Source organism: Carettochelys insculpta, chromosome 8 (genome assembly GCF_033958435.1).
Source record: "Carettochelys insculpta isolate YL-2023 chromosome 8, ASM3395843v1, whole genome shotgun sequence".
In the NCBI taxonomy this organism is placed as follows: Eukaryota; Metazoa; Chordata; order Testudines; family Carettochelyidae; genus Carettochelys; species Carettochelys insculpta.
Window position 1 is genome coordinate 4,991,539 of NC_134144.1, and position 27,776 is coordinate 5,019,314.

A 27,776-nucleotide genomic window follows, 5' to 3' on the forward strand; every position below is an offset into this window, starting at 1 on the left:
GCGGGGGGCGTTTGCCCCGCGCCGGTTGGAGCCTCGTTCTCCTTCAGGTCTGTGCTCGCGCGCGCGCGCTCGCTCGCTCCTACGGCGGAGCGCAGCCCCCCCCCCAGTTCTCTGCCCCCAGCACCACCCCGCTCCGGCCTGTGTGCAGCGGGTCTCCCCTCCCCCATTCCTGGGTCAGTGCCCCTCCCCCCCCCCGGGCCCCTTCTACCACACGCCGCCTCGGTGCCTGTCTCCCTCCGCCGCTCAGCGTCAACCCCGCGGGTCCCGTGCGGCGCCGCGCCGCGTTCGCTTCCCCCATCTGCTCCCGGCTTCCTCCGAAGCCGTCAAGCCGGCGGGGCCCGGCCCGGCAGTTGCGCCCGCGTCAGGCCTCCGCCGGCTGCCTCGCGCCACACGCGCCACGTGAGTCCTCGCGCCCCCAGCAGCGCGGCCGCCGCCGCCGCCGCGGGGGGGGGCTGGGCTCGGGATCCTCCCTCCCCTTTGCAGCGTTTCATCTGAGGCGGTTCTGGGGCGCCCCCGCAGTCACTGCGGTAACGTAGGGTTCTGCTGCCGTTACAATAACTAGCGATCGCGCCCCCCTCCCCCGCCCCCTGCTTTACCCGGGGAGCTCGCGGTGAGATTGTTCCGCTTTTGGAAAGCGGGTGGCGCGAGGCTGGGTTGAGCGCCGCACAGTGAACGCGGGAGCTGCGTTCCTGCAGGGGGGCCCGCGTAACTCGAATTTCCATGCAAGTCGAGGGGAGCCGGGAGTCAGGCTGCAGTTTCCTGGCCCCCCGAGTGGCAGGGAGCCTGGAACCAGAGGGAAGCCAGCTCCAGCTCCCCTTCCCTTTCAGAGCTGGGAAACTGACCACGGCAGCAGCCTTGGTCAGTTTCTTGTCTCAGGCCAATGGAGGGGAGCTGGGAACCAGGACCAGCTGGCTCCTCTTCCCTCCTTGGATCCAGGAAAGTAACAAGGGCTGCTGACCTGCTTAGTTTCCCAGCTCTGCAAGCCGCGGGGGAGCCAGGAGCCAGGCTGCTGCCTGGTTCCCAGCTCCCTGCCACTCTGGGACAGGAAACCATTCCTGCGAGAGGCACAGCTGAGAGTCACGCTGCTGCCCCCCGCAGGAGCGGTTTCCCCTGCTCCTGTCAGGAACAGCAGTCATGTTAACCTGAGACACAAGCAGCTTGGTTGCACGTGTCTTGTGGGTTTACTGTGTGGCTGATGGCAGCGTGAGACCACTCTGTTTAGCTGACAAAATGTTTATACATTGACATATTTTTCAATATAAGAGATCACTTTGAACTTCTTGCTTTTAATCAGGTGAGAAACCTATACATGAAAACAAGCCGTTGACTTCAAGATTTTATAATAAAAGTGGATTTGAGGAAACTGTTTGAGCTGATTGCTTCAAGTCACAACTCTGATAGTGAGACCATGGAACAAAGAGAGAAGATCAGTGATATCAGTAAAACAGGAGTCTTCACTGAACCAGCCTATGCAATAGACAAGTCTGTTAAAATGAACTGTGCTGATACTCTCTCCAGTGAACTTGCAGAGAGCATCAACTGTGCTGTTTCAGGCCAGGCATGTTCCACAAGTTTCTCAGAATTGAAGTTTCCAGATGAAAACTTAACTTGTTTCAGTTCATCACTAGATGCAGAACTTGAAACTTACAATAAAAAAAGAGAGGTGATTTCCAAAGTGTGGGAAGACAGAAGTGAAGCTGATGTGTTGGGAAAGGTCTGCAACAATATACATTTCAGTTATAAAGAGGGTGACAAAGGACATAAGAGTGATGTACCTGAAGACTCTCAACTGGAGTATCAAAGTGCTGAAGAACAAGATTATTCCAGTCACAGTACCTCAGATATTCCTAATGAGCAAATTAAAACTCTAAGAACACAATGTTCAGAAGCTCTGAAGTTGGTAGATCCAGTTCATGAAGTTACATCTCACGAAGCCATGGGTGGACAAAATCCTAATAGCAAATTAGGTGACAGTTCTTTTGACTTGGATTATGGTGTAGTTGATCAGTTTTATAATAAAACAGCTATAGCACAATTCTCAAAAACATCTCAGGATTTTGTATCATCAATAGATTATGAAGGCCTAAAATGTAAAAATCATGTGGAGGAACAAACTGATGATACATATCATAGTATACTTAGTGAAAATTCATTTGAAAGTGATAGTGCTGTGAATAGAGAGGGGGCTTATCAAAAATCGCTCTCTATGAGCAGTTCAGAAAGTAAGCAAAAGATGGAGGTTGCACAGTCATCACAAACGACTCTAAAAATAGACTTCAAAATGGGAGATGGTCATGGCACTAACATGTTGCAGAAGCATGGAAATTCTTGTGTATTGCCATATGAAAAATCTTCTGAAACATCCACACAGTTTTCCAGTAAAAATGGAGCTGATTCACTTTCTTGTAGTTGTGATGAGTCATTCTTGTCTGCATTTAATTCTGATTGTCATGATTGTAGCCAGCAGAATGTTGAAACAAAAACAGATTTTTCGTTTGTGCTCCCCAGAGTTTCAATGAAAAAGAGTCCTTTGTCTTGCGTAGAAGCTATAGATAAATATGCTGGTGATGGTACCGTACATCAAGTAGATTTTCCTAACTCAGAAAATAAGTATTTCACATGCTTGAATAACAGTACAAGTAATTATAAAGTTACAGTTAACCAAACTGTTGATGTGAGTTCTGAATTTGGGGCTTGTTTCACTACAAGCAGAACTACTAGTGCTGATGCTTCTGTGGTACCTGAAGCAAATAACACAAAGTTAACGAAGCTGAACAAAATCAGGTCTGAAGAATGGGAGACTGAGACCTGCAGAAGTATTGCCTGCAATACAGATTTGTCGTGTGTAGGTGGCAATATGGAACGGATTGCCTCATGGCTTGCTGAGACATGGGAAAATTGTATCTGCAGTGAAACTGAATGGATTTCGCAAATTAAGGTAATTTTGAGCTAATTGAACAGCTCACAATAAACTTTAAAAAGAAGATAATTGCATTTGTAACTTTAGATGTCACTAAAGCAAACACTTAATTATTTTCTTTTAAATTATTGTTCTAGGACCCTTTGGAGTTGAAAAATAAGTTAAGCCTCAGAGATTTCAAAGAAAATACTGATGGGTATGTCATAAATTGTAAATATTGATGTTTATAGATGCTCAGTGATAAATGTAGAATTTACTCAATGGCTTTGAGATTTTATTTCTGAATTAGTAAATTATGAATGCAAGGAAAATATTTATTAGTGCTTGCACTGAAGATTTAACAGAGCCACTGAGTGTCATTTGACTACACTTCTGGATGAAGATGACTAGAGTGCTAGTGCCATTTCAGCTTTTTAGTTAGTGATCAATATAATGTGAAAGCCACTATCCCTCATACTGCAGAATACTGTTTTTCCTATTTGGCTAGCAGAGAGTAGGAATTAACTCATCGTATGTCTCAAGTTTTCCTCTTAAAATGTAGTCAGATATTCCTGCTAAAAGTAGTACAAATGTCAAGGTAATATAGTCGCCATAAATTAATATTCAGCGGAGTAGCTGTGTTAGTCTGTTTCAGCAAAATCAGAGTCATCCTGTGGCACACAGGTTGTTACCAGATTTGCCCGTTACTTTGGGGTATCCTCATTTTATAATGTTACCTTTCTGGGGTGGGAGGGGGGTGTTGCTTGTGTCACTTATGTTCTATATGGAATGCTGCTACTTCCTTCTGCCAGCTCCCTCCCAGTGGAGCTATTTTGCAAGACTTAGGTTCCCCAGAGTTGGGTTTTTCCCATCCTAGAAGCAGATTCACACACACACACGAACAGAGCAAGTCTGAAGAGACCAGTTAATGAGCACTCACAAGTTGACCCCTTACAGGTCTCTGGACTCAGGAGACTGGGTTGGACAGCAATGCCTATCCCAAATCTCATGGCATAACTGTTTTGCTAATAACCCACTTGATGAGCATATTCCACAGGATTTTTGCATGCTGCAGGGATCTTTAGCTTAGGTACAAGGAGTGTTGTTGCAGAGCAAATGGGGAAGCCAAAATGAATCCAGTCCCCAAGGAGGGAGATGGGGTGGAAAAGAGAGAAGCAACCAGCTTACCCATGAAACTTATTTATTTCCCAGTAATAACCATACTGAGTCAGGAGGCTCTACCTTGAGAGAGAGATGGATCTCACCACTCAGTGAAACTTGAATCAATCTGGGTTCACAGGTGGTGAAGGTGGCTGGGGGTCCAGAGTGTTGGAGTCAGGCAGAACAGAGCCCCCAGCATAATCAGTCAGTAGAAGATGAAGTCCCAGTGGACCTGATGCAGAATTTAGACCCAGACACCAGAACACTTCACTTGACAATGGGTAGGGGTTTTTGTAGGGAACCAACAATGGCTCAAAGGAGAACACTAGCTTGTGGCTGTAACTGATGATTTCAGGGGCATGTTCCAAAGTGGTGGTGTGTTCTTGTTTTTTTGCGTTTTGTATGGGATTTTTTGTTTGGTGGGTTGGTTTTTGTGGGGAGACCGCTAGACAACAGGCATTGCCCTGGCTCTGGGCAGCGTTCCGTGCCAGAGGAGACTGTGAAGTCTAGGACAGTAACAGAACTTAAGAAAGAGCTAGATAAATTCATGGAGGTTAGGTCTATAAAAGACTATTAGCCAAGGGTAGGAATGGTGTCCCTGGCCTGTGATTGTCAGAGGCTGGAGATAGATGGCAGGAGACAAATTGCTTGATCATTGTCTTCAGTCCCCCCTCTCTGGGGCCACCTGGTACTGGCCACTGTCGGCAGACAGGCTACTGGGCTGGATGGACCTTTGGTCTTACCCAGTATGGCCATTCTTATGTATAATGCAATTAGGCAACTTTAGTGTTTTGAATACCAATAGAAGAGTTATTTCTAAAATTGGTCTGTCAGTTATTGATCTAGGTGTGTGCAGGCCTGGGTTTATTAGCATCTGGAACAGAGATTTCCCAGCAGGCAGTACTTTCCTGCCTTTTGTGTCCCAGGGTTAAGTGTGGTTCTTGCCTTGGAGTGGCTGTTCTCCTCCATTCTGTATGCTAATAGAGATGCCTTTCTGTCCCATCTTTGATGTAAATAAGGTTAGAGGAGTTTCCAGAGATGTTTAGGTGTGTCTTACGTTGCCTTTTCATTGCTTTTTGTAAGTTTTTCATCTGATTTGCTTTGGTTCAAGCAGAGTTTGAGTGAGGAGGTCTTTCATGAGTGGAACAGGCTGCATACTATGCCCTGGTTCCCCAAGAACACAGAGCTGGTAGGTAACGCACCTGAAAGACAGACAAACTTATTTGCTCAGAAGGTTCTGTGGGGTTGACTGCTAGGAATGTCTCACTTCCACCCTGATTGAAACAACCTTATCAGTTGTCTGCTGCATAATAATAGAACAGCCCGGGGGGGGGGGGGTGTGTGTGTGTGTGTGCGTGCGTGCGCGCGCGCATAAGTAAAATGTGCCAAACTGAATTTTCTGCTTCAGGCATCTGCCAAAGTGGGTTCCAGCCCATGAAGGCTTTTGCCCAACTAATTTTTTTACTTTTTAAGGAGCTACAGGATTCCTTGTTGTGTTTGAATAAAGTAAGAAATGTTCTCTCACTTAATTCAATAATATATTTTTCCTTTTAAAGGATGTTTCATCTTAGCGAAGAAATTGAGAAGAATTATTCATCAGACTGTTGTAGGACAATGATGCAGAGAGCTATAAAAGCAGAATTGCAGCTTCTAAGAACTCACTATTGGATGTGTCATCAGCACTGCTGGAAGATATACAGACTTGTTGTAGAAGAAAAAGAAGGTTTTAACAGGCATGCATTAATTTCATTTTTCTTGAGTAAAACAGGTGTTATATTTTTCAATAGAATTTGAAAAAATTCAGATAGTTGTTAATCTAAATAGAGCAGCAGGAAATGCTTTGCTAAAATCCAAATGAATGCTAACCAAATACCTGTTGGTTGTTAGAATCTTATGAAATTAATATATTCCAGATCTAATAATAATCACTGCTATGAAAATATGGTATGTATTCCTTTACATGCTTAGTTGAAAATATATTCAAATACACCCCTTCCTGGGCCCCAGCCCTGAGATCCCACATGCACTCAAACTCAGTTCCTCCTAGTTAACCAGAATTTTTGACCCCTAAGCCCCAACGTGACAGCTAATAAAGCTTTTACTGTAGTCTGTGTTTTGTATAAGTACTGTTAAAAATGAAGCATTGCTGCATACTGTTGAGATTGGCTGACACTTTCCATTATTAGATCCTGTTTTCAAGTGCTTATCACTTTGTCACACCTTAACCGTTCAGCCTGAAATTTTCCATAACAGGTGTTTGCCTCTGGTTATATGCGTGCTTTGAAAATTTCATCTAAGTCTGTTCACTTGTTTCCAAGAACAAAGTTGCAAAAGATCTCTGCAGGGTGACTGCACATGCTCTCTTCCAGGAGTTGGCATGGCTACTGTACTGTCAGGTATTGGAACTTAAAATAGGAAAATAGTCTCTTGTGCTATCATTGTACCAGTGCTGGTGCCAAGACAGCACAGAGAAGGTGAAAACTAATTGAAATGCCAGCGAGCGAGGGACAGGGTAGGACCAGAGAGGCACAGGGGAAATAGAAGCCAAATGAGACAGAAAAGATCAGGAAAAATAAGTAAGTGGATAGTCATACTGAGCACAGTGGGAGAAAAGAAAATATAAGTGGGCATTCAGTTCCAGGGAATTACAGACCACTCAGCGCAAGCACTGTACCAGGAAAGGTAATAGAATAAATAAGGAATCCCTTTGCAAACATCTGGAAGGTAATGTGGGGGTAAGCAACACTCAGCATGAATAGTGTTCTGTGATAGAATGGCAAGGCTTGTGGATAAATGGGGGAAGTGGTAGATGTGGTCTGTGTAGACTTTAATGAGGCATTTGATATAGTCTTACATGACCTCATTAACAGCTAGGGCAGTGTGTCCCGAATGGTGTTTCCCGGAACCTCGGCGTTCTGCGAAATGAAAATAAGAGTTCCACGAGAAAATTCCGTAATAACAACTCCTCTTCAGCTCCTTGCCCTGCCACCGCTGAAACAGTAGATTTAAATGTAATTGATTTAATGGCTGGCAGGTGGGATCCGGCCGTTAAACCAGCTGCCTTTAGTTCCATTATTTCAGCAGTAGCAGAGCAGGGAGCTGCAGAGAGCCCCTCACTTGCCCCACTATGTGGGCAGCTGCACCTTTCCAGTGGGTGTGGTTTGGCTCACGGTCCGTCGTCCCCCACCAGCGGAATGTCTCCATGCCAGATTTCCTCCTGCTGGGCACCAGCCAGGGCCATGGATGGGTTAGTCCTGGGGATGGGTTTGGGGCTGAGAGGGGTTAAACCTGGGGTGTGAGGGTGGGTTTGGCGGCCCAGGGGAAGAGATTGAGAATGGGGTTCTGCAACATTCTTTCAAGTTTAAAATTGTCCTGTGGCCACATAAAATTGGGAAACACTGATCCTGGGAAATACAATGTAGGTGGAGCTACTGTAATTGGGTGTGTAACTGACTGGATAACTATTCCCAGAGAGTAGTTATCAATGGTTCAGTCATGCAGGAAAGGTATAACAAATGGGGTTTCACAGGGATCAGTTTTGGGACTGTCTATTCAATACCTTCATCAATTATTAGATAATGGCACAGAGGCTATACAAATACACTTATAAAACGTACAGATGATAACAAGCTGGGAGGGGTTGAAAGTGCTTTGGAGGATAGGATTAAAATTGAAAATTATGTCAGACCATTTCTCCAGCTTATCTACATAAATAGGATGAAATTCAGTAAGGACAAACAAAGTGTTCCACTTAGCAAGGAACAGTCACACACGTACAAATTGGGAAATGACTACCTAGGAAAAAGTATTATGGAAAGGGATCTAGGGATTATAGTAAGACCACAAGCAATCAGCAGTTTGACACTGTTACAAAAAAACAAACATCATTTTAGGATATATTCACAGGACTATTTTAAATAAGACACAAGAAGTAATTCTTCAGCTTTATTCCATGCTGATTAGGCCTCAAGTGGAGTATTGTGTCTGGTTCTGGGTGTCCTGTTTCAGGAAGGATGTGGAGAAATTGGAGAAAGTCCAGAGAAGAGGAACAAAAATGATTAATGGTCGAGAAAACATGACTTAAGGGAAGACTGAAAAAAATGGTTTGTTTAGTCTGCAAAAGGAAAGACTGAGAAGAGACATAACTGCTTTCAAGTACCTGAACAGTTGTTATAGATTTCTTGGTATATGGTGGGAGAGGTTCTGGGACATTAAGGCTGTGTCTACACTAGCCCAAAACTTCAAAATGGCCATGCAAATGGTCATTTCGAAGTTTACTAATGAAATGCTGAAATACACATTCAGCACCTTATAAGGGGATTTCAAAGTTGCCAGGGTCCCTTCGAAAAGGAGCCCCATCCGGACAAGCCGTGTGGCAGCAAGCCGCATCAGTTTCAAAGTGCCGCAGCTGCCGGCATTCTAATGAGGCGCTGAATATGTATTGCAGTGCTTTATTAGTAAACTTTGAAATGTCCATTTGTATGGCCATTTTGAAGTTTCAGGCTAGTGTAGACGTAGTCTAAGGGTGCGTCTACACTTGTATTCCTCTTTTGAAAGAGGCAAGCAAATGAGGTACATTGAAAATGCAAATGAGGTTTAAATTTGCATATTTAATGCCTAATTTGCATGTTCTAATTTTGAAAGAGCTGCTTTTGCAAGAAGAAAGCCAGTGTAGATGCTGCTCTTTCAAAAGTAAATCCCATCTTCTAAAGAATCCTTCTTCCCTTTACTTAATGGGAAGAAGGATTCTTTCAAAGATGGGATTTACTTTTGAAAGAGCAGCGTCTACACTGGCTTTCTTCTTTTGAAATAAGAATATGCAAGTGAGGCACCAAATATGCAAATTTATACCTAATTTGCATTTTGATTTACCTCATTTGCATGCCTCTCAAAAGAGGAATGCAAGTGTAGACGCATCCTAAAAGTGTTAAGGCCTCATGAAATATTTTTGATTCTAGAAACAATAATGTAATATGAATGTCCTACTATGTATTTGAAGTATTTTTATTTTTTTTTCCCCCCTCAGGAGTTTTAAAAGTGACATTGCCAAGACTGAACTAGGTTCATCTCTGTTTTCTGTTTTTGAAGAACTGAAGGCTAGGTATGAAAGCACGAGAGAAAAGTTAGTAGCGGGTATACCACTGGATTCATTGCCCCCATTATCAGTAGAGTCAAAATTGCTCTCAATCTTTTCTTCTTATGTCCCTTCAAAGGTACAATAGTGTTCTGGTTTTATTTTAACTTTTAAGTTACTCTCTGGCTTTAAATATGAATGTTTTCATTTAAAAACTAAGAGAAATCTTTTTTTTTTTTTTTTTTTTTTTTCCTTCTTGACAGTTAGTGAAAGACAGCCTTTTCAAGTAAGTAATTACAATTTTTATTTATATATTCAGATTAAGGTATAAGTCAGAAGTGAAAGCAAACTAGTGTAAGTATTTTTGGTTTGTGTATATAAGAACTACAGTTGTTACTTCAACTCTGTTCAGCTGAAAAAGTAGGCTGGCACTTTGTGATTTTTATTTTACAGTGAGGTTTTACTTTGCAAAGTAATTGTATGTAACTAGTAGTATAGAGTTCTATGTTTGTATTTCCATGATCTTTACTTGAGATTTTTTCAATTTACAAATAAGTATATTTTCCTAGCACTCAACATTCATTTGCTATTCAAGTGTGCTATTTATGGGTAGCATGCCTGCACCAGTAATAAAGTTTCTTCTCTGCATTATTGCTTTATGTCCATTCAGCTTAGGAGTGTGTGCATGCCACATATGTTGGTGCCAGAAGATTTTTGTCTTAGCAGCATGGATGGTGGGTGAACCTGTGGCTGGGGGGGGTGCAAATGCCCAGCCTCACCCCTGCTGCCTGAGGCCTTCCCCTCCTACCCACTTCATCCATACGTATCATGATTTTATAGACCTTCATGACATCCTCCTTAGCCGCCTCTTTTCTAAGCTGAAAAGTCCCTGTCTTTTTAATCTTTCTTCATATGGCATCTGTTCCAAACCCCTAATCATTTTTGCTGCCCTTTTCTGAACCTTTTCGAATGCTAATATATCTCTTTCAAGATGAAGCGACCACATCTGTATGCACTGTTCAAGATGTGAGCATACCATGGATTTATATATCGGCAATAAGATATTCTGTTTTATCGGCTATCCCTTTTTTTTAATGGTTCCTAACATTCTGTTTTTGCTTTTTTTGATTGCTGCTGCACATCGAGTGGATGTTTTCAGAGGACTATCCACAATGACCCCAAGATCTCTCCTGGATAACAGGAGACTATTAGAATTTATAATCTGTCTTCAAAAATGTTTGTATCTTATATTTTAGTTACGATTTTGGGGCAGAAAAATCAAGATTAGAAGTGTCAAAACATCAAGAGAGTGAAATTTTCTCCAGCCTGAAAAGAACACCATGTTCTGTGAGTTTTCTGAACATTTACTTTGAAATGTGTTTTTATAGTAATAATCATTTAAAATCTTGTTTTTTATGTAGATATATTTTGGAGCAGTATATAAAAACATAATTTTGATCTTTACATCTCATCCAAGAATTGGCATTTCTTATCATGTATCTCAGTGCTAGCAATAGGATGCAATGCAGCTGGCGTTACCCAGGGATTATAATAACGCTTTTGGAATGCAAAAATTGAGATCTTGAGCAAAAATTTTTCCATAGCTGATTAATAAAACTACAATGTGAGATTGAGGAAAAACATTAAATTATGTGTGTTAAGCCAAAAGGGAATTGTTACTCAATGAATGACTAATGGGAGCCTGTTCATAGGTCTATCCTCAAATGAAGTGTTTAACTGACAACAGGCAGCGTAAGCATTATACTTCTCACAACGACCTTGAAATAAAGTATGAAGATCAAGATGTAAAAGGGGGTAAGTCAGATGTGTCTAATTCAAGATTTGACAGTAAAGTTCATTAAGAATAGCATTATTTATTTGTTACTTGTGTTTTGAATTTGCTAAAACCTCAAACATCTGAATAGAATATCCACACTGATATTCTTTCTTTCTTTGAATGGTCATTTAATGTTAACAGCTACATGTTGCAGTTTCAGTTATACAGTCTGTGGGTAAAATAACAAAAAAATAGAAACGTGCACAAGTATGTGTTTTTTGTAGCTGCAAAAACATTGTCTTGAATACTGTTAGGCCATAGAAGAATGATTCCCTTCAAGTAGACTGTGAGTCAGCAATGTCAGGGAAAAGTCTTATAATTTACCTACATGTTAATATTCTTGTCAGTACATTACTACAATTAAATTATTTTGTGCAGGTACTTCAGAATGGTTGTAGTATATTCCTCCCATTTATAATTGAAATTTTACACTTCATATGGGTTTCGTAATAGTAATTACAACATGGCATAAAAATGAGTAATTTTAGAAAAAATAGTCCTTTTGATGACTAATGTCAGCTTGGTAGCCAAAATTTTTATATTGGATCTGATCCCAAAGCACATTGATGTTTATGGGAGTTTTTCTGTTTTCTTGAGTGCACTTTTTGGACCAGGTTCACTAACAGCAGGAGATCATCATACTTGTGGTGTGTTAAGATTTCTCTGGTTTACACATCCTGTCCAATACTGTGCAATCAAAAAAAATTAAAGTGGTCAAGCTGAAACATGATTTCTTATTGGTTTATCTGATGTAGAATGATCTCAAGAGTATTGGAAAAACCTAGTATGATAGAAAATAAACTACTGTTGTCATCTCCAGTGTAACATAGAAGATGTCTCTCCCTTCTTTGGTATGTCAGGTTGATATACAGAATAAGGTGTCAGTGGCCAGACTAATGGGTGGGGATCAGGCTTCAGTGAATCAGTGCAAATTTGATCTATTTTAAAACTCCTTTAAAATTATTTTTTATGAAACGCATTGGTTTATTTATATAAATATTGTATAAACAATAATTATTCCTCTAGATGTATATGTGTATGTGAATATTTCTTTTCATACACCATAAGCCAGTCTTAAGGATGCACTGTTCCTTGCCAACGCGTATCAGTCACTGAAGAAGGCAGGCTAAAGATGGATTTTGATTGATGTAGCTTTCTCAGAACCCTTTTCACCATCTCTGTTGTTCAAAGCCAAATGCTCAGCTGCACTTCTCTACTGAAAACCACTTTCTTCTTATGTTGCTGTAAATTTTAAGTGATACCTACTTTATACTCATTTTTCCAGAGGTCTGAAAGAGCCTCCTTTGTTTGTCTACCAGTATAAAATTTAACATAACTTGTATTTTAATAGCTTTCTTTGGAAAAAGAAATTAACATTATGTGCATCTTAAGCAACCATTAGTCCTGTCTTACAGATGAAATTGAGGCAAAGTTAAAATCTCTTGCCTGAGAACATGAGAGTCAGTGGCAGAGTCAGGATTAGTTCTCAAGGTATCCTTTCAGGCCTTGTGCTGATTTTTTGCAGGCAGCTGTGCTTTTTGAATATCAGTGCTAAAATTTTAATATATGAAACTGTTTGTTTGCTTTGCCTTGCAAGTCTGCAGAAAAAATCAAGAGATACATGAAGACTGGTTCGATGCTAAAGAAAACTTTACAGTGGCTGATTTTTCTGTAACATTTCAAGGCAATGAAAAGAAACAAGAACAGCTAGAGGAAATAATTAGTACAACAGGTGAGTTGAGCACTCTGGTTTAGGTAAGAATGGCCTTGCTGGTGCTTTTTGAACATTGCTTTTCAGCTGAAGGATCAGCTGGATTTTCAAGTGCTACTTTTTACATATTCTCTCAGTATTTTTCTCTTTCCTTCCTTGCAGTGAGTTTCCTACAAAGAATGTAAAGTTTTTCTTCTAGCTGTTCTGTAAAACATTTTGCTGTCAGCAAAATATTCAAAACTGTGTGTGTACGATCAAACACAGAGCTGGAAATGTTCCTCTTTAATTTTTTCTAATATTGACTTCTCCAGAGATAATTAGAACAGATTCACATAATTGAGATTGTGCCCTGTGTGGAGGCATGGTTGAAACTACTGAGATTAAGTGTAGGAAGGATAAAGTTTCTTGGTTCCATGAGAGAAGGGGCAGTATGTTACACCCACGCATAGGTACCAACTTCTTCTCTACCTGAGGAGTGCTTGACACCCCCCACTCCCCTGCAGGCTGTGCCCCCACTTCACCTCTTCCTCCAAGCTGCCCACCTCTATCCAGCTTTTTCCTGCTCTGCCCCAGTCCCTGCCTCCTCCACCCTCCCTCTTCTTCTCCTTGCTGCAACCCTCTCCCCCTCCAGCCCTCTCCACCCTTCCCCAGGACCTGCTTGGTCTCTTCCTCATCTCTTTCTGTCCCACCCCCTGAGTCTGCTCCATCCCCACTCCATCCCAGTGCTTCCTGCTCACTGATCTTGGTGGGCAGGGGATACTGAGAGGGCGTGGGAGGAGTCAATCATTGAGGCTGCCGGTGGGTGAGACACTTCTGGGAGCAGGAGAAGCTTGGCTGCCAAGGGTGCTAAGAACCTGCTGATTTTATTTTTTCCCCATAGGCACTCCAGTCATGGAGCACTTCCTGGGTCAGTGCGTAGGGTTACACCCCCTGTGCAATGGAATTTTGATGTTTCTTTGCGTTGAAGCCTGTAGGACCTTTCTGGTTGTGATCAGTGAAGCTCTCCACAGAGTCACTGCAACCAACTTCCCTGCTGCATATCATTGTAATTTACTGGGAATACTTTTTTAATAGCACTTGAAACCTATTTAATTCTTAGCATATTTTGAGTTAAGTGCCTGTATTACCGTCACGTGCGTCAGTGCACTTACTACGTTCTTCCCCTTGGAAAGGACTGGATTTTCTGCTCCTAAGATTCCTGATTTTGAGCAATCGGGTACTGAAGAAATCATGTAAAGTCGTCTTTGGCTTCTTGAAAATGTAGCGAGAAGCCAGCCCGGAAGATCTTGAAAGCTTCAGCTTCAGGTGATCGTAAGTGGCAGGTTGCAGGCCTTGACATTCAGCTGGATCACATTGTCATCACTACCCAGCCATTTCACTCTAGGGCAGAAGTAGTTTGCGGTGGATAACCTAGTGGATGGTACCGTGGTAGATGAAATCCACTATAATCTCTGGGTTCCTGAAACTCTGTAGTAGCTATAAGTGAGGAAGAGGTTCATCTTGTTTGTGTACCCTGAAGCTGCTGCAATCCTTCTGCGTTTTGTCCTTCATCCTCATACCTCTCCATGTGGGGTTGTGCTCCAGTGTGGGGTAATCAGCACTTTAAGGGGTTGTGAGCCTAATGTCCCAGTCACTTGATGTGGCACTGCCTGGAATATGATTTTGCAGGTAAGTGGTGAAGATATGGAAGGATTGTCCTTCCCCATTCTACCAAAAAGCACCTGTCCCTGCCTCACCTACCCATTAGCAACAACAGCTGCCCTACAAGCCCCAAAACTCCCATTAGCAGCATAAGCTTTTCGTCTCACCCTATTAATGACTTCTGCTCCCAGCAGCCATTTTTTTTTTTTTTTTTTTTTTAAATCCACCATTCTCAAAACTTCAGACTCTAAAAATGTTCGGTGGCCCAGTCCTATGCAGATACAGTGGATGCAGAATTTTTCAAAGGATGATTTTTGGCCCCTTTGTGTCTTGCAGCCCAGAAAAGGTTGAGACATTCCTGATTTAAAAAGATAGGACGTGAAGCTGCATTTTGACCCCATTGGTATATTTACCTGTGCCTCATGCGTAGTTGCTGGAGCACATTAAAACTTTAAAGCCTCTAATTGCATACCTGGGTAGTGTTTGACACAAGCTTCTCCTTCAGAAAGCAGTCAGAGTGCTAAGCTTTATCTAGGGATCACTGCATTTCCCATTTTGTGATTGATTCTGAAGACAGAGCACAAATTTTAACTTTAAATTGTACATATTTAATCAACTTCCTTAATTCGAACCAATGGGTTCCTTTCCAGGACTCAGAAGTCAGAATCAATTTACCAGATTTTGTAGAAGCACTTGGGGGGGAAAAAATGTTTCTGGTATTCTTGCTTCCTTTTACAGAACTTCAGATGTATGGTTTTCTGTGTAGTGTTTAGAGCAGCAATTTGAAAACAAATGCTGTGTCATCCTTTTCCGTAGTGGATCGTGGATAGGCCCCTGTCAAATTCACAGTCATGGGAAAAATGCTTTAAGGACCCTGAAATCTGGTCTCTTGACATGGAATCTGGGTTTTTGTGTGCTTTTATGCTATATTATACAGATTTTACTGGGAAGACCAATGTCCCTTAAGTGGGAGGGAGGGTCCTGACACACAAGGAAATTGCAGAAGTGTCATAAAGTTAGAGAGAGTTGTGGTATTGCCAATCCTTACTTCTGCTCTGATGCCTTCGGTGCTGGGTGACTAGAAAGTGTAGCTACTGCCTGAGGGCCACACTGCAGGCAGCAGTGGAGACTGAAGACTGGCAATAGCATACCATCTTTCTGTACTGCAGCTGGTTGAGCTTTCAGAGCTGAACTTCCGGCTAGCAGCCATCACTCTCCAGCTGCCTAGCTCCCCACAGTTACACCACCATGAAATTTCAGATTTAAATAACTGAAACCATGACATTTATGATTCCTAAAATCCTATAACCTTGAAATTGAGCAAAATGGACTGTGAATTTGGTAGGGCCCTAATGGTGAAACACATTTTAACAACTCAGTCTCATTTATATTTTAGAGATACTGTTTGCTCTTCATATATTTTTGCTTTTTTACCTTTTATTGCAGATCAAATAAGGAATAGTGCATTTAATATTTTTTTTTATATGTCTGTACTACCAGAAGTAAAGATGAACACTTCAAAAAGTGAGCCAAACAAGCATTATTTTATTCATGTTGGTGGCTTAAGTCCTGCGGTATCAGAGGTAAAACATCCTTTGTTTTAATAATAATAATAATAATAATAATAATAATACAGCATGAAAGTATTATTAGATAAACAAGGTATTTTATATCCTCAATATGCTATCTGTTGTAGGTTGACCTAAGGTCTCATTTCTGGAAGTATCAGGTGTTGGAGGTTTCGATATGTGAATTTTCTAGTAGCTACAGGTACATTCATATTAATGTAAATTTCATTTGTATTACAGTTGTTGCTGAGAAAATAAGTGCCACATAGGATTTTTTTTTAACTTTGTAACTTTATTATTGGAATATTAATTAAATCAATACGTTTTCTACAAGTTATGTTTTAGAGATAGACTAGCAGTGTCTGAATTCCATAAACAGTTGACATATTGTTGGAAGTTACCAATTACAAAATGTTGTCCTTGCTGGATTCAAGTAATGTAGTTCAATTAAAGCTAACATTTTAATGCAGAGAGTTGCACCATAATCAAAACACTTGTAATTAATGGATTTGGTATCATCCACTTATGGAAGCTGGTTCATTGTGTGTTAGATTTTTTTCTTAGTTCTTGCACATATTTTTAAATTTTAGATATGCATCTCTGAGTTTTAAGAATGCTAGTAAAGCAAAATTGGCTGTGGAAGAAATGAACGGGAAAGAAATAAAAGGAAAAGCAATAAATGTTCACCTTGTAAAAACTGAAGGAGAAAATATAGTTCCAGTTTCTCAAAAGATTTCCAGACCACTCCACTGTGAAAACCAAGCCACTGATCACATTGAAAAACATGTTCAAGTCGGAGCCACCTGTTCCATCTCAAACTCTTGTACAATGCCTTCCACCACCTCCGGTTCTTTGAAAGCACTTGCTTCTCCCTCAGCTTCTTCAGCAGTGCCTGACCCCACTCAAGCCTCTTCAGAAGAGCTCAGCTCTGATTTAAAACCACCAAGACATGAATTAGGACGTCTTTTATTTTCAGTTAATCAACAGGTAAGTTATTCTTGCAGGGACAGATCTATGAGCTTTAAAAATGTAAGTTAATTCTTATTTTGTGCTTAGCATATCTTAAAGTAGTGTTGCTTGTGAGAAGTGCTCAAAGTAGTTTGGTGGCATATTGTGGAATGGACATAGCTCTCCATCTTCTCCTGCCTAATCTTGAGGTCACTACCTTTATTTCTTTAATGATGTGAGCTCATCAAGTCATGCCTTTACATGTCATCACGAGAATAACTAATTTTATTTTTTCTCTTAGTTCTGAAAAATTTCTCTGTTTTAATAAGTTTTGTATAAATGTAATAGATTTTGATGTATTAAGGTACGAGAAAGATTTGTGTTTTGCAGAAGACCAGGATTAAAAAGTGTTGTTGAAATTGTGTCCTAAATTACATGATGACTGTATTTTCAGGTTTTTTTGTCCACTAACTTTATCCAATCACAAAGTTTGTTTGTGACTATAAAAAGAAAAACACCTGAAAACCTTATTCTGCTTTAATATATAAGTGACTGTACCCCAGGTAATCTAGATTTTGCTTAATTTAACATGGTTACACATTAAAAAAAATAGATCTAGTACACACAGTTTCTTGTATCTTCTTTTTCTAGGTAGTTATGATATGGAATTGTTAGTTGCATTGTAACATGTTCAGTTTTGATCCTCCATAAATATAACTATTGAATTAAATCTGTAATTGATTCAGTACTTTAGAAAAAGGTACATAAGTGATTGTTTTTGTGAAGTAGGATAAGCAATCCATACAGTACTTAACACGTTCCATATTCAATTGTTTTAATATGTATGTAGAATATCAGAGAGAATCATCTGCAGATGAAACCTGTTCAGTTTTCTCCTAATCCATCTGCTACCTTTGTACCCCCTAACACATTGAACCTGAGCAGCTTTGCCAAATTGATGAAGAAACTAAAAGAACTGCATCCCAAGGCTAGTAGGTAAGAACATCTGACTCGTCTTCTCTGATATATGAACCCAATATTTAAGATAGTCAATGGAAATGAAAAATGTGGAATCTGTGAAAACATGCTTTTATAACTTCACTTGATGAAAGCTGATCTGAGTTCCATCTTACCTGTTTAGCGACAATATTGTAGATGCTTTATTGGAAGTCAGAAGAAATAATAGAGGATTCCTAAGTGGTTTGCCTATTAATACTATTCTGGAAAGAGCTTCCTTTGTTCTGAAGAAATCTGCATCTAAATGTGAGGAAAAAGTAGCATAAACAGTGAGTATATGAGTGCAGAAACAAAAATGCTTTGAACTAGAAAATAGCATGGCTGTATAATTTAGCAATATGTAAAGCATAATAAATAACTTTGTTCATAGAATACAATACATGAACTTCACTGCCAGTGGGAAATGCACTGAAAGAATGGACACTGAGGAGTTTTTACCTTCTTTTATTTGTATGGTGATCACTTACATTTTTAATGTCTAGCAAGTTTCATTGCTAACTCTATCGGATATAAATATAATAATTTCATTCTGTAAAACGTGACATGCCTGGGATATTATCCAGATTGTTTCTTTCAAAATTTCTGTTCATTTCACAAAAGAATCTAAATTAAAACTGCTACATGTTGATGGTGCTGCCTGTACAGAAAATGTCTAGACAAATGTGACATCTAATGGCCTGTTCTTGAAATAAACATCCATATAGATAGTCCAGAGAGTATACTAGACCCACTTTTGTTTATAAGTTGACAATCTGAATTCTGTTAAATGTGGGAATTAAATGGCTGACTTCCCAGTCTTGATCTTGATGGAGCGGGAGGGAGAAAGTTATCTGTTGGGATTCTGTGTTTTTTGTTTTCTTTTTAAGAACTTCCTATTAATCCTGCTTTCTGCAGCTCTGCATCTCCCACAATTTTTGACATCTTGGCTGCTCTGTTCTCTCTCCTGCTCACAGAAGGATCAATTTGTTGGCACCTCCACTCTGGCAGTTCCCACTTTGCTCTCACTCTGTGCTAATTCTTCTCCTTCTGCAGCAGCTTGTGAGTGGCTGTTTTCAGCTGCCACCTTCTCATCTGTCTAAGGGGAGGTGACAGTGTTCATCAAAATTTGGGACAGTGGTGAGCAGTGATCTCCCTCCTATCCCCTTTTCTCCCCCTGTACAATATATAAATACAGGTATAGATATATAATTTTTGAAGGCTCCTAGTCTGGAGCCACTGCTGCAGTACGTCCCTACTGGTTTTTCTTCATCTTCCAGTTATGTCAGAGCATCCTAAAGTATGTCCGAAGTACCATGGGAAAAGAAGCAAGTTTCACAGGTTGACTGTGCATTGTGTGAAGTACTTCCTTTATGTATCTGTTGTGAAACTGACAGCTGTGCATTTCATTTCATTGTGACCCCCTAGTTCTTGTGTTTATGTGAAGGGTTAAATAACATTCCTTAATCACCTCTTCCACATCATTCATGATTTTATAGACCTGGCATATCCCTCCTTGTTGTCTCTTTTCCTAACAGAATATATATCTATAAAATTATATGTATTTATAATCTTCCCACATCATTCATGTTCTTAGGCAAGGTCTTCTGCACAAGTACAGCTAGTGCCATAACCTTGAATAGAATATATGGGCACGATGCAATATAACTGGCTGGCTCTGCCCTCCTTTGATACATTACACATTGAGATGCACTTACCGGAAATCCCAGAAGAAAGGGTGAGAGGGTTAGTAACCTCAAATGTGTATTTAAGAATATAGATGTAATTTTAAATACACATCTTAAAGGTCAGTATTGGTCATTCACTCATTCTGATCTTTGCTTTAAGGAAGCTATTTGAATTATGAGAACTGTACCATAAAGTGATTGGATGTAGATAAATAAAGCAATGCTTAATATAGTCAGACACCTGTTTGACAGGATTTTTGAAGAGGGCCATTTGTAAACCTCCTATTCCAGAAAAGGGCTAGAAAGAGCTCAAAAGGTGTTTGGCTAGTTGACTTTCTCTAGAAATGGGAATTGGCTCCTTGGATTTTAGTTAGTGTGTAGTTAGGGTGCCTAGAGCCTTGGACAAGTGCGTCTATTACTTTAAATCTAAATACAGTTGAAAATGATACATGTGCTTGCTTTTCTACAGTATGTCTAATACTTAACAATTATTATTTTCACAGCACTGAGCCCATGGATACAGAAAAGACCAAGAGAGCGAGGATTGAAAAGAGCTTGTTTTCTAAATAATGTCAGTAATATTTACAAAACATTTGTACTGTTTGAAAGCCCTAAAATGCATTGTGCTCATGTGGTTCAGCATTCTCAAAATAGTGTCTTATAAACTTTAACTTGTGATATTTGTGGATTTTTTATTTTTGGCTCCACTGTGAAAGGTAGTCCCGGCAATCAGTGGCAGTTTTTTTACTTTCATTGTGAGGGAGCTGGATAAAATGAAAACGGCCATCTGCCACTGAGGCTCTGAAACAGTCAGATCATAGGTTTTTCCCCCATTGGCAACTAAACATTTGTGTAAAAACTGTAATCTTACTGGAGCATGTTAATGAGGAGAAAGTTTAAAACTAAGCTTAAGAAAAGTTTGCTCTTGTTTAAAGCTTTTTATAGACCGGGTCATCCTTGCAAATTTGCATGCCTTACATGTGCCCTTCCTCCGCCCTAGAGAGCAGGGCAGCACCTCTGCAGGGTGGGCAGGGGCTGTGTTCGGGGGGCGGGGGGGAGCAGGGCAGGGAGGCTGGTGCGGGAACAAGTGGAAGAGGGGGAGCAGTGCAGCCCACCAGAACTGTGGGTCAGGAGGCAAAGCAGGGGGTCATCATAGCTGGGGGGGGCTATCAGAACAGGGACAGGGGATGAGGGATTCAGCCGGTTGGGGGGATTGGGCCACGGGGCCAGAGGTGCTGGGGCATCCAGGAGCCACAGGAGTGCGTGGCCACACGCAGGGGGCAGATGATTGCTGCTTCAAGCAGTACCACTGACTTTGGGTTGTGCTGGACATGCGCAAGTGCAACACAGGTCGCTAGTTAATTTGGGGCAAAGCGGTGCCCTGTGCAGCTGTATACTCTGCATATGCCATGGGATACTCTAGTATATCTATAAACTTTTCAAGTTTTCTGTGTGTGACCATCCATTGAGGAAGTAACTTCTGAGTATCTTAAAGTCAGTCCTGGAAGCTGATTTACATCTAACCAAATGTTGTAGCATATTATGTGTAACGCTGTAGTGTGACGCATATTGTGTCACAGGTCTTCCATACAGCAAGTTACCAATATGTGTTTTGCAGGAGAGCATGATACAAACATCAGTTGTCGATTTTTTTGTTTTTGTTTTTGTTTTGTTTTGTGTTGTTTTTGTTTCACAAGCTCATATGTAGACTGCTGAAAAATAAATGTTTGTAAATGTTGCAGATGGTCCTTATTTCTTAATTTTGAGGTTATATTTTTAAATTTTTCATAGATTAAATGTAATGCAATAGAAAAGTAGCACTGAGCTATTTGTATTGCCAAAACATAGTAGAATATAAGTGTGTCTGGGCAACTTCTGGTTTTTGAAGTGCTTCATAAAGAATGTTGCAATTCGTTATAAAACTGTTAAAACTCAATTTCCACTTCAGGAAAACTGTCAGCATTTTAGAATTTCCCACAAAACAGAATTTCTAAAAAAATGATTTTCAGTATTGTGAAATTTTGCTACAAATTTTACTTTATGGCGCTTTTCATTTATATATTTTTATTATTCTATAAGGTACAGTAAACTTGTTTTTTTTCTGGTATTTTGTTCAACTGGAACTTTCAAGTAACTGGCACAAACATGCTTCTTCCCATTTTCTGAGAGCAAAACTGACTGTGGAAGTAACTCCGGGCCCTAGAGCTGTGAGCGTTTCCTTCCCCAGCCCTGGCTGGGGACCCCACAGCTTGATCTCTCCCTGGCTGCCTGTGCCTCTCCTGAGCCCTTCCTCTATCTCCCCAGCTGCTCCCTGTTAACTGGCATGTTTGGATATCTGGCAACTTTCCAGTCCTGGGGTTGCTGGATATAAAAGTTTACTGTATTTCAATGAAAATGGGATTTTTTTCTGAAGAAAAGCTATGATTTAATATTTCTGACCAGCTTTACTTCATTATTTAAATTATTATAACAGTTAAGCTTTTTTTTAAAGGTACTTCAGCACATTCTGAACTTTAAACATGCAAGGAGTCTGAGATTTAGACACATACTTAGCTATCCTCCTGGTTTGGGAGAGGGGAGGTTTTTATGTGTTTTCTGCTGACTAACAACAGAACAATGCTTTACCTTTGCTTTCCCCTGACCAGGAAGAAATAAGGCACCATCAAGACTAATCACAAAATTTTAAAAAAGAAAAAAGGCCGGTGAGAATCTTTGTAATTTCTCACTCCTATAGTGTTGCACTAGATATAAATAAGGGGAATAATCTAAGGTTGAGAACAGTAATTACAAAACCTCTTTCACATGATCTAAAGTGGTATCTGTTAGGCATTTTAGTGACTTAAACTGGTTTTTAAAAAAACAACACAAAACAAAAAAAAAAAAAAAACCCTTTTGGTACGTATATCCAGATTTCTGCTTGTTACATAAGGACACAAGGAAGGAGGAAATGAAGCCCAGTGTGAACTTTGCAGCTAACTTGTCAAGTTTTATTTTGGAGCTTAATATTCTTTTTTGCCTTTTTAAAAATAAAGTAACTGCGTGTCCTGTTAACACTTGAGTAAGTCTTGCCTCATGGGCTTTCTCATCTTCTCCTCAAGACTGAATGGCTTTGTTACACTTGGCCAAAGAAACGAAATTCTTGACCACAGTTGTGAAAAACAAAATGAGGTGATTAGTGAACAAAAGATCTGATGGCCATTTTTTGGGCCATTGAAAACGTTTCTCAATTTCCACATGTCCAGGTCCAAAAGCCTCACTCTTGATTGGTGGCTAATGATTACAAATGCTATCGAGGTGTAACTACAGTTTTCTCTTACCCATGGAGATTGTCCCACCAGGTCATGATTGAGGCACATTGCTTGTGCAGTGTGTACAAGTTCATTGTGTGTATTGTCTTCTAATTCCTGCTGAGTGCTGTTCATTTGGCAAGTTTCACCAATATCAGAATCTCTTCGCACCAAATCTACATGCTGATTTGGATGATTCACTGACCTCTTTACACTCGAGCAATTTTGAAAACTGTTTAAAGATGTATTAGATGGAAATTTTGGTTTTATATTTGCACTGCACCCTTGCTTAATTCAGATATTCAAAACCAGATTGCTTTTATTCATATTGTTTACTCATTTAAAAAACCACGTAAAGATCGAAGTTCTAATTCTTGTTTTCTTTTAGTATTTCAATGACCAGGTTTTATGTTGTACCGCATCAGTTCATTGTCAATCTGGTGGTCTTTGAATATTTGCAGACTTTACTTTTTGCTTATCATTATGAGCTCCAGCTCCCTTTGAAGTCAGGGGCGAAATTTCCGTTGATGTCAGTTTTTGTTTCTTGCCAAGACCTGTCCTTTTTTTTTTTTAGTAGCCTTTTAATGATGAATTGCTGATTATGTTGTTTAAGAGTCTTCTAAATCGTTGGCTTTATTACACTTCAGGCAAAAATTATTGTGCTCATACCTCATGTAATTTCATTAATTTCTATGGTACTGAACATTAATTTTGGTGGATAATTTGATCCATAGAGAGTATATGGACTGCAGTGAGATGCAACATATTTTGTAAAGATCATATGTCTTCCTAGCTCCTAAACTAAGCAGTTCTTTGTAAAATTTGTTTTTATACTAATGTATTGATACAGTCCCCAGAAAATCTCAAAATTTTTTAAATTTTCTCACTCACAAGAAGGGGAAACACAGTTTGCCCTCATTGTACAGATGCAGAAACTAAGAAGTTGACCACAGCCACACAGGATATCTGTGGCAGTTCAGGGTGTTGATGTCTGGTCTCCCAAATCCTTGGCTTATGTGCTAATCGCTTCCTTTCTATGTAATGTGTATACAGAGAGCTTAAATGGTCCATTGATTACCTCACTGCAGTTTTGCTCAGCTCCAGCAGTTGGCTCAAGTGTTCCATAGCTGATGTTTCTAACTAATATAAGTAAAAAGATCATATTTCAGTGGAACAGGATTTCCTTAATATTGGCATTTCATTTTGATTTCAGGTATTACTAAAGCACCTATTAAGATTCAGTGCCCCTTAAATTTAGGCATGAAAATAGCTAGTTATGCGTCCACAGCTTTAGTGTACTGGATGGTTAATACGTTGCCAGTGTTATGTAAAAAAATCTGAGTTCTTTTCTGAAAATAAAATGTCTATCCATGTGGCCTGAGTTTCCATGCATATCTTGATACGGAATATCCAGAAACCACAGCAGATGGTATTTTAATTAGTAAAACAAGTCTTTGGTTTATCACAGCTGACAAATTTACTGTAAATAAGTTCTGCAGTTTGTATTGAGTGCTCCTTGTTTGGCTAATGACACCAGTAATATAGATTTTGTTTAAACTTGACTATTTTATAAAAATGTTAGAACTGTATTCCATTATAATAGCTCACACAAGGGATGCAAATTTGATGAAAGCTGTGCATGTGTAATCTTGCCCACTAGTCCCGAAAAACAGATAGTCATGTTTTGCTAGTCTCGGTTTTCTGTACTGCAAGTGTGTCTTACCCACTGAAGCCAGTAGCTGTTAGGTGTTTTATTTATAACCACTAGTATTGCAAATTCAATCCTAAATCTGAAATTCATGCCTTAAAACTATTGATTCCTGCTCACGCTGTTAATGAAAATTATGCAAACAAATCCTGTCTTCTGTTATACCAGTGACTTCAAATGCTGACTTTTTGATTACGGTGAGAGTAAAATTTGATCCCATAATTGGATTTTAATTGACAATTCTGGGATATAATCCAGCTTTGTTATGTAGCTGGATTGAATCTGCAGAGTTAATAGTTTAAAAAAAATATATGCATGGTTTAAAAACTAAAAGCTGGTCTAAGTATAAACTGGCAGGATGTTGGATGTGTGCCATTTTTACATAGTCACTTCTCAGGGTAAAACTACACCAAACATCAATATGATTAGTTTGTGATTATATTTGAAGAACCAGGGAACTCAGCTTAACCCCCCACATGCAGATCAGATTCTTGCATACCTTAATTATGCCTGTTCATTACTAGTGAGCCAGCTGTGAATTGATCTTATTAGTGGTGAACTACAAATGAGCTAACTTTTTATTTCCTCCACTCTTTTTGGAGTGTCTGTCCCTAATGGCTGCTCTTCTTCCTTCTGCCTGAGGCAGTGAGACCCTACTTTATTACACAGGAGGTCCATGTAAACCTAAACACAACCTTGTGTGGGCCCAACACATTCTACATATTTTAATAAGATACAAAGTTGTTTGATTTATATTTATATTCCATCTTTTGTATACATTTAAAGTTTGTATGTATTATGCTCTTTACAGGCTTTTATGTAAACTAAAATGATGTGTCAGCTATTAGTATATTGTGTTGAAATAGATGTCTGTCATTGAAATGCCCTTGGAAAGCCCTGTATGGGATGAGCAGCCAAGTGTTCAGAAGATGGAGCAGTTCTGTCCTACACAGAGCAAGCACTTTGTCCTGTACGTCTACACTAGAGTGCTCTGTCAGCAGAAATTGTCAGAAGAGATCTTCCAACAAAAACTTCTGTCAACAAGGTGCATCCGCCCACAACAGTAACTCAAAAAGGATCCCCTCCGGAAAGCTGTTGGTGGGAATTCCCTGTCAGGTGAGTGCACTAACTGGGAAGCCTCAAGAAGGTTGAGTATCGGCCTTATTTACTGGTTTAGAGCTAGAGTTCTCATGATATTACAACAGATGGCAGCAGAGCAAAGGATTTTCCTGCCCCAAATAAACTGGAGATCTTTCCAAGCATTCTCTTCATAAACGAGTGAAACTATGCATGCTCTATCATTGCGGCCATATATTCAGTGCAAAATAAGGTGTCATGGAGTAAGTGGGAAGGTACTCTCTTGGATCATTACGTTAGCTAGTTCAAAGAGAGGGAATAACAGGTAAGAGTAAGTGGAGATGTGAATAGTGGTGGACCCTAGCAGGCTCTAGTGGGACCCATGCTGTTGAGTGATCTGGAAAGGAATAAACAGTGAGATGATTTAAAACTTCTCAAGATAATTAATTCCAAAGCAGACTCTGAAGAGTTGCAGAGGGGACTTCACAAACTGGTGGTGACTGGGCTACAAAACTGCATATGAAATTCCATGTTGATTATAAATCCAAAATAATGCACATGGAAAAACATATTCCCCAATATATATATATATGAAATGTAGGGGGTCTAATTTAGCTGTTAACACTGCACAAATATATTGGAATTGTGGATATTTCTCTAGAAACAGCCACTGAATGTGCAGCAGCAGATAAAAAAAGCTAATGTTGGGAATCATTAGGAAAAGGGTAGATAGCTACACTATATTTTGTCCTATATAAGTTCATCGTACACTCCCATCTTGAATACTGGGTGCAGATCTGGGACTGACCTATCTTATGAAAGAGATTTTGGGAAAAGTCCCTAAAAGGGCAACAAAATGCAAGGGCTTCCGTCTGAGGGGAGATTAGTAAAACTAGGAATTTTCAGCTTGCAAAAGAGATAGTTAAGGGTAAATGTGATAGAGCTCTATAAAATCATAGTGTGGAGAAAGTATGTGGGGTATTTTCTCATAAGACAATAACAAATGAAATTAATAGGTGACATTTGGAAACAAAAGGAAGTATTTCTTCCCCGAGTACACATTCAACCTATGAAACTGTCAGATATTGTGAAGCCTGCCACAGAGATCTGACAAAACTTCTGTTGACAGTGTGGCCACATGCGCCAACTGGGAGAGCTCCCCATTATGCTGACAGGGCAGCTGGATTGCAGGACTGCTCCCCTGACAAAACAGGCACCCAAAAGCACAGCAGGCAGGGATGCATGTCCTTCTGGATGCCCTGTCTGTTGAGGGAAAGCACCCCAGAGTGTCCACACAGCATTTTTGGCCACAGACTCTGTCAACAGCAGTTATACCTCAAGGCTTTGGGGCAGAGCACTGCTGGTGTTTGTCCAGGCCTACAGCATTGAACCTGTGCCGTGAATTGCCTGCCTTTTATTTTAAAAGTGAAGGGCTGGCACTGGCCTTTAGAACTCATGCAACCAGTGGAATGGACTTGGCATTGGCTTTTTTTAGCACTAACGTGCCTGATACACTTGTTGGTTTATTGGTACTGAAAGTAATGGATGAGCTAGAAACCTATGGCACCTTAGAGATTAACAGATATTTTGGAGCATAACTTTTGTGGGCAAAGCTGAAGCAGGTCTTTGTCCATGAAAGCTTATGCTCCAAAATTTCTGCAGTAGAAATGTAGCATTTTAAAGACTAACAAGATGATTTATTTGGTGATGAGCTTCTGTAGGAAAGACCCACTCCTTCAGATCAATTTCATTTCCAATACAGACCGCCACGTGTAAGTACAGAGGACAGAAAATTTTAAAAAATGCAATATTTTTCTTTTCGGTCCTCGGTACTTATACGTGTCAGTCTGTATTGGAAATGAAATTGATCTGAAGGAGTGGGTCTGTCCCACAGAAGCTCATCACGGAGTAAATCGTTTTGCTAGTCTTTAAATTCTCCGTTTCTGCTGCTACCTCTGTTACTGCTCCAGACTAGCTGCTAGCCTGTAAGGTGCCACAGAACTACTCCTCGTTTTTGCAGATGCAGACTAACCTGGCTACTCCTCTGGTATGAGAAACCTGGAACTTCCAGCTGTAGAAACCACAGCTCCGCCTGCCCCTGGCACAGGGCCGCCGCTGAGTTCCAACGGAGGCGGATGCAATTGACAAGGTAAGTTTCTCCAAGCAAGGTCACGTTCCCCCTCT

General features: G+C 40.2%; 1 protein-coding gene across 11 annotated transcripts; it reads left to right on the plus strand.

Annotated features, from left to right (window-relative positions):
- RBM44 (RNA binding motif protein 44) lies at positions 1–27,741 on the plus strand. Of its 11 annotated transcripts, none has more exons than XR_012646472.1 (17): positions 1–47; positions 1,295–2,938; positions 3,058–3,116; positions 5,617–5,793; positions 9,087–9,273; positions 9,398–9,420; positions 10,391–10,481; positions 10,847–10,949; positions 12,569–12,703; positions 15,824–15,906; positions 16,020–16,093; positions 16,482–16,878; positions 17,690–17,835; positions 17,981–18,972; positions 20,024–20,091; positions 25,382–25,631; positions 27,613–27,741. XR_012646472.1 is itself a non-coding variant. In XM_075001874.1 (15 exons), exons 2-14 carry the CDS (start codon positions 1,409–1,411, stop codon positions 18,120–18,122), a joined length of 3,147 nt encoding a protein of 1,048 aa, XP_074857975.1. In that variant the 5' UTR covers positions 1–47; positions 1,295–1,408; the 3' UTR covers positions 18,123–18,125; positions 20,024–20,161. The 11 variants fall into 11 exon arrangements, 3 of the variants coding, with proteins under 3 accessions (XP_074857975.1, XP_074857974.1, XP_074857977.1); XR_012646469.1 differs by having other exon boundaries at positions 17,981–18,125; positions 18,810–20,091; XR_012646470.1 differs by having other exon boundaries at positions 17,981–18,125; positions 18,889–20,091.
- The last annotated feature ends 35 nt before the right edge of the window (positions 27,742–27,776 follow it).